Source organism: Nicotiana tabacum, chromosome 18, assembly GCF_000715075.1.
Source record: "Nicotiana tabacum cultivar K326 chromosome 18, ASM71507v2, whole genome shotgun sequence".
Classification (NCBI taxonomy): domain Eukaryota; kingdom Viridiplantae; phylum Streptophyta; class Magnoliopsida; order Solanales; family Solanaceae; genus Nicotiana; species Nicotiana tabacum.
In genome coordinates, this window is record NC_134097.1 from 53,759,399 (window position 1) to 53,771,469 (window position 12,071).

At 36.3% G+C, this 12,071-nt stretch overlaps 2 protein-coding genes across 4 annotated transcripts; one reads left to right on the forward strand and one right to left on the reverse strand.

Annotated features, from left to right (window-relative positions):
* Window positions 1-810: 810 nt before the first annotated feature.
* LOC107783852 (uncharacterized) lies at window positions 811-3,864 on the forward strand. 2 transcript variants are annotated; one of them, XR_012701737.1, is made up of 4 exons: window positions 811-1,672; window positions 2,221-2,405; window positions 2,862-3,141; window positions 3,284-3,864. XR_012701737.1 is itself a non-coding variant. In XM_016604877.2 (3 exons), the coding sequence occupies exons 1-3, from the start codon at window positions 1,220-1,222 to the stop codon at window positions 2,908-2,910; spliced, it is 687 nt and encodes a 228-aa protein (XP_016460363.2). In that variant the 5' UTR covers window positions 811-1,219; the 3' UTR covers window positions 2,911-3,862. The 2 variants fall into 2 exon arrangements, 1 of the variants encoding a protein (XP_016460363.2); XM_016604877.2 differs by having other exon boundaries at window positions 2,862-3,862.
* Window positions 3,865-7,314: 3,450 nt separating this feature from the next.
* On the reverse strand, window positions 7,315-11,168 carry LOC107783853 (chloroplast processing peptidase). 2 transcript variants are annotated; one of them, XM_016604878.2, is made up of 5 exons: window positions 10,587-11,159; window positions 9,637-9,774; window positions 8,078-8,164; window positions 7,778-7,845; window positions 7,315-7,685 (listed from the first exon to the last, which is right to left on the reverse strand). In XM_016604878.2, the coding sequence occupies exons 1-5, from the start codon at window positions 11,067-11,069 to the stop codon at window positions 7,553-7,555; spliced, it is 909 nt and encodes a 302-aa protein (XP_016460364.1). In that variant the 5' UTR covers window positions 11,070-11,159; the 3' UTR covers window positions 7,315-7,552. The 2 variants fall into 2 exon arrangements, with proteins under 2 accessions (XP_016460364.1, XP_016460365.1); XM_016604879.2 differs by lacking the exons at window positions 7,315-7,685; window positions 7,778-7,845; window positions 8,078-8,164 and adding an exon at window positions 8,178-9,504 and having other exon boundaries at window positions 9,597-9,774; window positions 10,587-11,168.
* Window positions 11,169-12,071: the final 903 nt, after the last annotated feature.

A 12,071-nucleotide genomic window follows, 5' to 3' on the forward strand; every position in this document is an offset into this window, starting at 1 on the left:
CGGTACGGTTCGATCGGTTTAATCGGTTTTTAAATATCCATTGACACCCTTAATTTGTTATACAGAAGTGCAAAAAGTATAATTTTATTGTTTAAGCATCTAAATAGAAAAACGTCATCATCACTAAAACAAAAACTGTATATGTTGAATTTTAATTATTGATACCATTTTAGCATATCCAATCTTTCAAAACCAACACTTTTAAATATAATGAACAAGATACTGTAATAGAGAATTGAGTAAAATGTGATTGAATTACGTGAATAATTACTTTAAATTATAAATTAAATTCGAATTCACTTAAATTAAATGTAGAACACTAAATAGAGCTTTTTGATCAAATAAATAAATAAATAATATAATAAGAATTAAGAAATATTGTACTGAATTGAACATCAATAATAATTTGAAATTCTTAAATAAATTTTAGCTGCAATTTAGTTCATCCATTAAGTAGGCTTAAGTTATGCAATGATTGAAATTTACTTACATCAAATCAAGAAGTACGAAAATAAAGTGTATAGTAATTATTAAATAAATATATTAACAATAAGAAATGAACTTAATTTTAAAACAAATATTACATGATTAATAGAGTCAATTGAGCCGAGCCATTTCGACCAACCTGATCTTAATGGAGCTTTGAACGAAGCAAAGTCAAGCCGAGATGAGAGGTGATTGTAATACTTAAGGAAAGGGTCATCAAAGTAATGCTTACTAGTTTATAGCAGAGTTCCATACGCATAAATTGGAGCTGTTAATATGGCAAGGACTCGAGATTTCTGAAACTGCCAAAAGGGTTCTCTAGACACAGTTTATTGTACCAAGTCTAGTCTCCTCCTCTTCGGACGTTACGAGGTGTTACACCTAAGTAACTGTCTCTTTCCTTCTATATAGTGCTTTTTAAAAGGCAACCTTAAAATTGCTTTTTATGTTAGGGGCAAGAAAAAGCCATAAAACCTAGAGATACATTTTTTGAGTTATCATTATTATGATGAAACAGAACAGCATACATCTGTCAGTGAAAACCAACCAAAAGTTGTGCTTTTAGTATTTAGCTTTGATAAATAATCTCGCAATACGAAAAAGGACAAAATCTTTAAACTAACTACTACAATACAAAAGTTCCCTTAGCTACTGAAAAAAGGGGATTTTTTTCAAGGCAATTGTGGCATCAGTGTTTGAATTGGAAGATTGTGAATCTTGGAAGAAGAAGAAGATGATGATGATGATGAACAGCAGGGATGAATCTGATAATGCAAGCACAGCAACATCATCGTCTCTTACATCCCCAAAACTGCCAGTTTACTATGTACAGAGCCCATCACGAGATTCCCACGATGATGTTGATAAGTCATCATCCTCCATGCAAAATACTCCTGCTTATCACAGCCCCATTGATTCCCCTTCTTATTCATCTAGGGACTCTTCCTCTAGCCGCCTTTCCGGGAATTGGCGATGGGCCAGGGGTTACAATCGGAGAAGAAGTGGGAAAGGCTGGCAAGAATGTGCTGTCATTGAAGAGGATCTTGATTATGATCATATCAATCAAGCCTATTCAAGACGCTGCCTGTTTTTGATTGCTCTCATGGCTTTTGGAGCTTTTTTTGCTTTCTTTTGCTTCATTTTGTGGGGAGCCAGTAGACCTTACCAACCTCACATCACTATGAAGGTATTCATTAATTGAAATCGGAATCTGTTTATTGTCTAGAACTTGTTCTTATCACTATTATTAATATTGGGGAAACTAAATTATTCCAACCAAAAAAAAAATGTAAGACGAAGCAGATTATAACCATCATATAATATGTATAGTAGTAGTGATGTTTTTGAAATAGATTATACAGATTTGTGACTTGTGAATTATAAGTTGCTCCTGCACAATCCTATATTTTAGTTCTCAATATTCCCTTTGATGGTCACAAAAGCTGTGGAACTTGATTTTTAAGAACCTTGTGCACGATATAAGCTGATTTCCTCAAACTGGCAGCATAATGTCCTAGTTTAGCATGTTTAATCCTTCAAAGACCATAATCATGCTTAGATCTTTCCTTGATATTTTAAGGACTGAATTTCTCTCAGAAATTCTTGATCATTTCATTTCGAGGTTGCATTATGTTGATACTTAATGGATGAAAATCTGGTGATTGCTCTAAAAACTTTCAATTTTAGTATAATCTTTGAATAACTTTTATTCATGTAAAGTGGATTTTCTGCTAGGCCTTCAGGGTACATAACTTCTATTTTGGGCAAGGGTCAGACCGCACAGGTGTTCCAACCAAGTTGCTTACAGTTAACTGTTCTGTGACCATGGCCATACATAACCCTGCTACGTTTTTGGAGTTCATGTCAGCTCCAACCCTGTCAATCTTTTCTTTTCAGAAATCACAGTGGCAACTGGCCAGGTGAGCGATATCTTTGATGAAGTCAATTATAATCTCAAGAATTTTAAAACTGCCAGATAAACCTGCATTATCCCTGAAGAAGGGCAGCCTAGCGCACTAAGCTCCCGCTATGCGCGAGGTTCGGGGGAGGGCCGGACCACAATGATAAATTGTACGCAGTCTTACCCTGCATTTCTGCAAGAGGCTGTTTCCATGGCTCGAACCCGTGAGCTCCTGGTCACATGGAAGTAACTTTACCAGTTACGCCAAGGCTCCCCCTCTCATTATCCATGAAGAAATATTATATTATTTAGAGGATCAAACCTCGACATAATGGATGACAGTGAAAAAAATATCAATCATATGTTACCCGATTTTTGGTTTTGTATAGTGCCAGTGTCATGTTCTTTAAGCAACATTTTGCCAGTATTTTCCTTTACCTGATGGTCTCTCCTGATTTACAACGTATGGATGCAGTTGGACGAATATTATCAACCAAAAAAGAGCCAGCGCAGTATGTCTATGAACCTGGATGGATGTAGAGTTCCCCTATATGGAGCTGGGATAGCCTTGGTAAAATCAGACGGCAGTGAGGGGGTTCCATTGAAATTAGACTTTGAAATCCTGTCAAAAGGTTATTTAGTTGGCAAGCTGGTGAAGACAAAGCATCGGAAACACATCTCTTGTTCCTTGCTCATCAGCTCAAGAAGCACAAAGGAAATAAAATTCAAGCAGGATTCCTGTGCATTTGATTGAGGTTGCAACATCCAGTCCATTCTCCAAGATATAATTACCAAGGCTATCATTATAGTCTAAAGTTGCTAGATAATGCGTAATAGGACAATGTTGGTTCTTTTCTTCTGATATTTAAAGTTCTCTATCCTTGTCAATTGTTTCAGAATAATTTTCTAAAGCTTGAAGCAAGAGGATATGGGTCCAGACCCCACTTGTGGGATTACATTGTGTTGTTGTTGTTGTTGTTGAAGCAAGAGGATATGGGTAAATTGGTACAGAGGCCTTCCTAAGGTGCAGGAACTCTGAAAAGTTGTTGAGCATCGTGACAAGCTGCTCCGCAGCAGTTGTACCGCAATATCCTCCTAGGTACCTGTTTGGTTTCTGGGAAGGAAAAACAATCTGCTGAAAAGTTAATTTAAACCCTATGGGTTCAATTTTTAAAGCTTTTAGCATTGAACCCACAAGTTCTCTCCTGTTTTGAGTCCAGAAAACACGGCATCATGACTCTTCGGAGCTTCTATCACATATACTGCTAAAAGCGATTCTAATGATTTCATATGCATGCTTGGTCACTCAGAAGATTAAGTTTGTTCTATCTTATGGCTCACCCGCCAGAACAAATTACAACTTTGAATCAATTCATTAGGGTGTGCCGTAGCATGACCAACATCCTGGTCGCTTCAACAAAACTGCCTTTGATCACTTACTTTTGCTGTGTGTTTTCTATGACAAAGTTTGATTATTGTTTATGGCCAATAAAGCAACATGAATCTTGGATCATATGCAGATCCAGGATTTGGAGATTCTGGGTGCCCCACTACTTTGAACAGGGGCATGGCGTATGTAGGATTTTGCTGCTGAGTGTTGTTAATATCACATAAGAGAATTAATAAATGATATTTATCATCAATTATTTAGACAGGGAGAGCCATTGTTTGATGGTTTAGTTGAGTCTTAAGCTAGAAGAGTTCTAGAGTTTAATTATAATCCACAAATTTTGAACATCAGAGGCTCCGTTAATTATATTTGCTTAGACTATATGTCCTAAGGCTGTATTGTGGTCCAGTTCCGGGCCTAAATGGGCTGGGGCCAAGCGGTCCCGGGCAAAATGGGTCGGCCCCACGGGCCTAAGTGTTCCGGACTATTTTTTTTTATCTAAGGCAATTTCTTGTAAATTATATTATATAATTGTGACTTAAATATTCTAATTCAAATTTAAACGCAAAAAAATTATAAAGAAATATTCAAGGGAATGCCTTATAATTTTTATTATTACGACATTAACAAAAAATGACAATATCTTTCTTAGTCTTCCTCCCTCTAATGGAATGAGCACAACAAGGTGCTAATAACACCATTAAAAGGGAAAAAAAAACTAATGAAGATGTGCCAAAATACAAGTTACATATTAGTCTACATATTATCTTTAACAAATTTCATAAATCTTTCAAGGTTCGGAGGAATTTCCGTTGGTGGTGGCGGAAAAGAAGCTTGTTCATCACCGCTTCCGGGCGAAGCAGCATCCTCCGCAAGTTCCGCTAGCATTTTTTCATAATCTTCGTCTATCTTCGGTTGTGATTCAGCAAGTCCAAAATTTCTTCTTTCTGAACGGATCCAATCTCTGAAGAGTACTGATTTTTCTAAGCTCTCCCTCATAGACGCTCTATGATCACCGATTTGAAGTCTCGCTTGACTGAAAGCGCTCTCCGATGCCACTGTTGAATCTTGAATACTTAAAATATCTCGAGCCATCCTTGAAAGAACCAGATAGTGATTTTCTTTGTCCTTCCACCATTCCAAAACATCAAAGGAGCCGTCGGGATTCTCCGATTCAAGTCCCTGCGACAAATAAACTCGAAGCTCATTTAGTTGTGAACTATCACCAATATTATCACCTTGAGAACCCCTGAACTCTGTCCCAGAACTAAGTGTTTTTAGGCCCGCAGTTCTTTTAAATGATTGCGAACTAGACGAAGTAGGAGTTGGAACATTTGGTCTAGCATGATCTAAGGCAAGTTGATAAACATTATAAATTGTTTTAGCATTTATTTTAATTGAGGCTTTTGCATCTGCAAGTGTAACAAATTCCTCGTCTGAAAGTGATAAAGCCTTATAAATATTTGTATACCAAAAGTGAGGACCTCCTAATTTCATGGTAGGATTTAACATGGCAGCAAACCAAAAATAGGGGGGATAGGGAAAAAATATTTTTTAAACTTATCTTTCATAGAAGTAATAGCAAGTTGATAAATTACCCCACCCTCTGAAAATTGAGTAAACAAATCTGCAAGTGCTGCAATATAAACTAAACAGTTAGAAATAGTAGGATAATATTGCCCAGATAATTCATTTGTAGCAACATGAAATTGTTCTAAAAAGTCTACAAGAATTTTAACATTAGTCCAATCCTGATTTGTAAGGTGCTCATCATCATCATCATCATCATCACCACCAACACGAGCATTAAACATTGCGTTTATTGGGTTTCTATATTCATATGCAACAACTAAACTTTCATACATGTAATTCCATCTAGTTGGACAAGGTTTAGGAACCTTTCTTTCTCTAAGGACAAATTCATCACATTTTTTAAAATATTCTCTAAGTCTACTTCTACGGTTTGAATAAAAAAACCAATTAAGAGCCATTTTAACCTTTTAAATTTCTACATTTAATATTTTCATACCATCACCGACGATTAAATGTTAAATATGACAAATACATCTAACATGGAAAAATATTTCTAAATATAGGATTTAGTGTAGTTGTAAGCAAGCCTATAGCATTAGTGTTACTAGAAGCATTATCCATTGAAACTGACATTATTTTATCTCTAATGCAAAAATATCTACAAATAACTGCAACTGTGTTAGCAATAAACTTACCTGTGTGACGAGAATTAATTATTCTATAAGCAATAATGCGTTTTTGCATTTTCCATTCCTCATCAATCCAATAAGTGGTAACAGTTAGATAATCACAGTCATTACTACTTCTACCAATATCAGTAGTAATAGCAACGCGACAATTTATATGATTTAATAAATAGCGCAAATATTGTTCATATTCATGTTTATATTTATAAATATCGCTCTTTACGGTTGCGCGAGGCCATCCTTTATATGTGGGATTAAAAACTCTTCTAATATAATGCACAAAGTGAGGGTTAGAAGGAAAACTATAGGGTAAGGACATAACAGTAACCATTTTTGCCAATTCTTCACGATCTTTATTTGGATCGTAATATAAAATGTCACCGGTAATAGTGTTAATTCCCGGTTAAACTAGATTTGACCTGGTACTAGGGTTAACCTGAATACCTACACTTATTCCCTCTTGCGCAACTTTCATTTGAAGAAATCTAGCTTTATCTTTAGGGTGTATCTTTATGTGTCTAGTCAAAGTACTCATACCGCTACGGTCTCCAGTAAATTTATGAGCCATCAAAGTCCCACAAGTTTTACAGTTAACCTTATTTTGATCTCTTAGTTGAATAAAAAAGTGCCAAACAAGAGATGTTTCGCACCATCTAGAAGGTTGTCTATTAAAAGTAGGGGTTACTACAGTAGGGTCAGGCGGGGCATCATTTGGATTATTATCAGTTGGGTTAACAACCGTACTAGTAGGTGTATCATCTAAATCCGGTTACATTTCATTTTCCTCATCATTTTCATCGAGAGTTGGATTACCCTAAAGAGTATTCATGTATTCATCATTTAGAATTTTTTTTTCTTTTGAAAATAGTCGTTGGGCCCGGTTGAACCGGCCCAGGCCCGCCAAACGGTCTTGGGCTCGCGATCTCTCCATGATGGACCGGCCCACAGTGGGCTCCTGGACCGCTTGGGACCGGATCATACGGGCCAGCCCGTTTAGCCCAAAGCCCATGTGGGCTCGCGGTCCTGGGCCGGCCCCGGGCTGGTCCCGGACCACAATACAACCTTAATATGTCCTTAACATCTGAAACTCAAGTTGTATAGAATTAAAATGCACACAGTAGCAGAATCCCCTCTCGTAACCATATGAAGTAAACAAGTTTATCTAAACAATTTTGCATCACAAAACTAATAAGACATGCCATCATCCCCTGCCTTTTCCCAACTCCCAATTCATACTTACCTCATTCCCACTAGGATTGTATGACTGCTATGAATATGATCTACTGAGCATTCAGAATTTGTCAGTCCACAGAGAACTATATGTACAAAGATTTATGCTGTTCTTGATTCTTGAGACATATTCGTGTTGAATGCACTTTGAATATGTCAATACAATAAGACCTCGGACTGTGCCAATTATGCTATCCACAAAAATTGCCTTACAAATGATTAATTTTATAATTAAACATATGGTTGCCTCCAAATTATAGAGTGAGTTTAAGCAAAGGCAAGGGGAGAGAAGAGGAAACTATGGCTTCAGTTGTAAAGCTAAATTAGTCACTGAGGTGCTAAACTAGTTCCCTGCTCGTCGATAGCACAACCTTCTGGGGAAACTGTTCCACCCACTCTCGTTGGAGGCCAATATCGGAATATGGATCTGCCAATTATGTTCTTTGCCGGGAGGGGACCCCTAATTAAACAATTTCATACTTTTGATATAAGCATAGTTATAGATATGGCAATTCACAAGATACCTTCGGTTTCAAGACCGAGTAAACTTACCACACATGTGAATCATAGCTGTTATTCCTATTATCACCCATCACAAAAACTGAATTCTCAGGTACCCTCTGCAGAACACAATAGAAACTGTAAGAAGAGGAGATATTTTCTGACACACTATGTGGAGATAAAGTACAGTTTGATCGCAACCATGACTGCTGACTTGCTTAAAGAGTCATGGCTGTGGACGAGCCAATACTTACAATTATTCAACACTTGCTTAAGTTTCCATTGTTAAGAAAGAATATAGGGAAGCTGAATGCCGAATTAGCCGAGTTAAATAAAAACAATGTAACATACCACTGGGGTCATTTCATATTTTGGCGCCTCAAGAACAAAATCTTCATTCCTCACAACACCATTTACAATTAGCTTTCCATTGTGAACCTGCACTAGAAAGAATAATCCAAAATACTACATTTATGTTGCCAGGAATTGGTTCATATAAATGCAAATGTGAACCAAACAGGAACATGCGTTTTGCAAATGACCTCAGTTGCACTATTGGAGATCATATTGGTAATTACTGCAGTATATGAAAATATAATAGGAATTAATCTATCGTTGGGGAAAGAAGAGATAATGTAGTATAAAGAAATGCTAATAAGAGTGGACCTGACATTGAAAAATAATAGAACCATAATTACTAGTTGTTGTTCTGGTAAATAGAATATGTAATAATTGTCATGTGCATGAAGAGAAACAGCTAGGCAAGTTTGAATCAATACCATTAGTCCTCTCCATTTTTTCCTCTGAGAATTCAAATAATGCAAATCTACGAATATGATTTGAAAAATCGCAGTCCACTGGCGTTCTTTGTTGAATCAAAAAGAGAAAGAAAAACCTTTCCCCCAACCTTCGTAGAGCAAGACTTGGATAATACAAAAGTCTGGTGAGGTTTAAATAGAAAAATCCTTTCTCCGTCCATGTAAAACTGAGTCTCTTATTTTCACTCGGCATAATGATAAAGAGAGGATGGAAATTAATAATCAGATGATTAAACCTGTAAAACTTGAGTTGTTTCTTGTTGCGTAAGGAAAGGGTAAAGTTAGTATTGGACAGTTTAAAAGGGGTTCCCTGTTACCTTTTTCATACAGGATTAAATGCATGTTTTCTTTTCTGGGAAAGTAGGCACTACTTTGGGGTAGATGACAAGCAAAGGTGTAATTCAAAAGGTGATGCAGGGAGTAATATAGATGCCAAAAGAGAGCATAACCGAGACCAGCAACTGACTAGATAAACTTTGTTGTCGCTTAAAACCAGTAAGCCAACTTTGTTAGACAAATTTGACCATGCATTCTCCTGCAAGAGAGGATACTGGAAAAACATCTCAATGTTACAAAGTAAAGTAGCTATCAACAATGTGTTATTGGTTGCAAGTTACCGTGACGGCACAAATTAAACATCAAGATATTCTGGAGGCAATGGCACTTAGGTATTACCATCACATGAATAGAAACAGAGAAAGACCTCCACTTTCCAAACACAAGATACAGGGGATTATGACAAAAAATACCAACCCTAAATTTCATGACTGGTCTGGCTGTTGAAGAGGGTAGAATTGGATTTCGAAAGAAAAGAGAAGTGCAAAGATGTCTGAACTACTTAATATTTACATTCTTGAAGCAGTATAAAATAAGTGAGAAGTTTTCACATTTTCGCACGACACTCAAATATGAGGTAGATCTGCCCCAGGTTTGCTGTCGACCTTATAATTTGCTCTGTCACTGTCATTTAGGGGAAAAAACTCAGTATAGGACAACTGGCGGAGGCTATGAAATACCATCACTTTATCTTCTAAGCAAGAAGGCAAATTCACCTATGAAGTAGTATAACAGTTTTGTATGTTGTGACCTCACCTCCACAAGATCACCTTCCTTAGCAACAATCCGCTTAATAAAGACATCTTCATCAGTGTATCCTACTTCCTGAAGCACTGGAGGACTCTTGAAAATAACTATGTCGTTGGGACAGGGCTTTCTGAAATAGTAAGTGACCTGTAAATAATAAGATTGCAATAGTTTGTGAAGGAAATGGCTTTGAATCTGCACGGACTAGTCATATACTAAATGCACAATAAAATAGAGGGCAAGTTTGATGGGAATAAACGGCGACCTTTGCGGAATCTTAGAACACCACTGATACCCTTAGATCAATTGTATTGATACGATTGCGCATACAAATGGAACTAAAAAAAATATGGTTTAAGAGAAGAATCAAGATAGAATTTGCTCTTAAGATGTAGTGTATACAAACAAGTTTAGCAACACTAACCTAGTCTAAAGTAAGGTGGTGCATGCAGAGGCAGAGCCAGAAGTTCAATCTTATGGGTTCTGGATTTTAGAACAGCGACTTCAAGTGTTAATTGACTGGGTTCTAAATTTAATATGTGTTCATACTTAATGAATTCTAAACACCAAATAAACTATTTGAGCAAAAAGCTATTGAGTTTGCCCGAACTTGTAACTCGGCTTGTGCCTCCGCCCCTCTGTGCATGTCTATTTAAAACATAGAAAGCTATTTGGTGTTGTGCTCCACGGAATTCATGAAGACAAAAAAAAGATCATTATGCTATAACAAAAGAGACAAGCATAAATCAGAATAACATTCCTTAAATCAGCTTTTAGAACCACAACCCTTGATACATTCAATTTTAGATTCAACACTTAGGCTCTTAAATGACAGCAAAAAACCCAGCATAGTTCTGCATTCTTTCTCCAATAGCAGATGTACGAATACTTACTTACATAATGCAATTGTTAATATCAAAATATGGATGGAAATCCAGCAAAAGGTTTGAAAACATAACCTTTTCAGCAACAAGTCGATCTCCAACATCGAAAGTGGGATACATAGACAAAGAAGGAATATATCTAGGCTCAGCCACAAAGGACCTAAAGGCAAGCGATATAGCCAATGCTGCAAAAACTGTTTTTGCATCATCTGAACTAAAATCCAGCCATTCTGGGAGAAACCCATTTTGCTTCTCCGCCTTTTCATCATCTCCACCACCACCATCACCATCACCACCTCCGCCACGGCCATGGTCCAAGACAACCTTATTAGTCTCTTCGTTGGAATCTTTAACCCCACTGCATTTAAAGCTCTGAAATTGAGATTTTCTACAGCCTGACTGCTTGAAAGATCGACACTGTGGGGGTTTTAACAAGAATTCTGAAAGGGTGTGGTTGAATTGAAGGGTTTTAGATAAAGGGTTGAAGTTAATAGAGTGGACAGAGTTGAAGTAAGGGTTTTGTGAAGGAAATGGAGGGAGGAGCTTTAGAGTTATCATTGGATGAAGAGTCGAATATTTCTACACAGAGTGAGTTCCCCTCCAATATACGTTGAAACTGAATTGGCAGTTAATAACAATGTGTCCCTGAGGTAATCTTCTATTCTTTACATTTTCCCCAAGCCCCTTTTCTTTTCTTTTCTTTTTAAATTTCTTTTTGGCCTTTTTTCTGTTGAAGGGGTTTTGTTATTGTTCTCACTTTTTTGTTTGACCTATTATCCAACTGTTGTCATAAGAAAAATGAATTTGAATATTGATTTTTGAAAAATACCAAGATATAGACAATAGATGTGGTAATTCATGTTGTTGTAGGATGATACATTCAGTAAGTATAATGGATATTTTTGTGAAAATATATATGGACAGTTTAGATGGTGTTCAATTCGCTTACTTTTTACAAATTACATATAAAAGAAAAAATGAGGACAAATGTAATATACGAAAAGTAAAAGGAAAACAACATGTATACCTACGTTGAATAATCCAGTACAACCAATTATTAAAGCATTCTTTAATTTCGCTCAGATCTAAAGTGAATTCATGAAAGGGAAACAAAAAGGCTGAAAATGCTCTTCTTTATCCTGAATTCTTCGTCATACACTCAATTTGTCATAGCCAAAATAACTTAAAATTCTTGACTTCGTTTGTAAAAGATAGAAGTGACATACGAAATATGTGATGTATACCATATTGTTATAAATTGATATTTGGTAAGCATTTGTTCTCCTGAAAGGAAAACCAACATAGCTTATATTCAAGAGACTAGAGGGGATACTAGGGTTGTTCAAAATCAAACTGTAATCGTTAATCAAACCGAAAAAAGAGCTTATTGGCTTATTGGTATCGACTTATCAGGGTAACAGTTGGTGAACGGATTGAAAATTTATAATTAATGACTTAACGGTTTGATGACGGATTACTCAATTTTCTTATCGGATAAATCCTTAACCTGTTAAGAATTTTTATATTTTACTTTTACCTCTATGTATATAAAGTAATATT

What these genes read in the sequence shown, in the direction of transcription:
- LOC107783852 (XM_016604877.2), top strand. Translation starts at nt 1,220, where the DNA reads ATGATGATGATGATGAACAGCAGGGATGAATCTGATAATGCAAGCACA. An exon ending in AACCTCACATCACTATGAAG is followed by an intron (nt 1,673 to 2,220) that starts GTATTCATTAAT and finishes ATTTTCTGCTAG; the next exon opens with GCCTTCAGGGTACATAACTT. An exon ending in TCACAGTGGCAACTGGCCAG is followed by an intron (nt 2,406 to 2,861) that starts GTGAGCGATATC and finishes GTATGGATGCAG; the next exon opens with TTGGACGAATATTATCAACC.
- LOC107783853 (XM_016604878.2), bottom strand. Translation starts at nt 11,069, where the DNA reads ATGATAACTCTAAAGCTCCTCCCTCCATTTCCTTCACAAAACCCTTAC. An exon ending in ATCGACTTGTTGCTGAAAAG is followed by an intron (nt 9,775 to 10,586) that starts GTTATGTTTTCA and finishes TATTATTTACAG; the next exon opens with GTCACTTACTATTTCAGAAA. An exon ending in AGCTATGATTCACATGTGTG is followed by an intron (nt 7,686 to 7,777) that starts GTAAGTTTACTC and finishes TTGTTTAATTAG; the next exon opens with GGGTCCCCTCCCGGCAAAGA.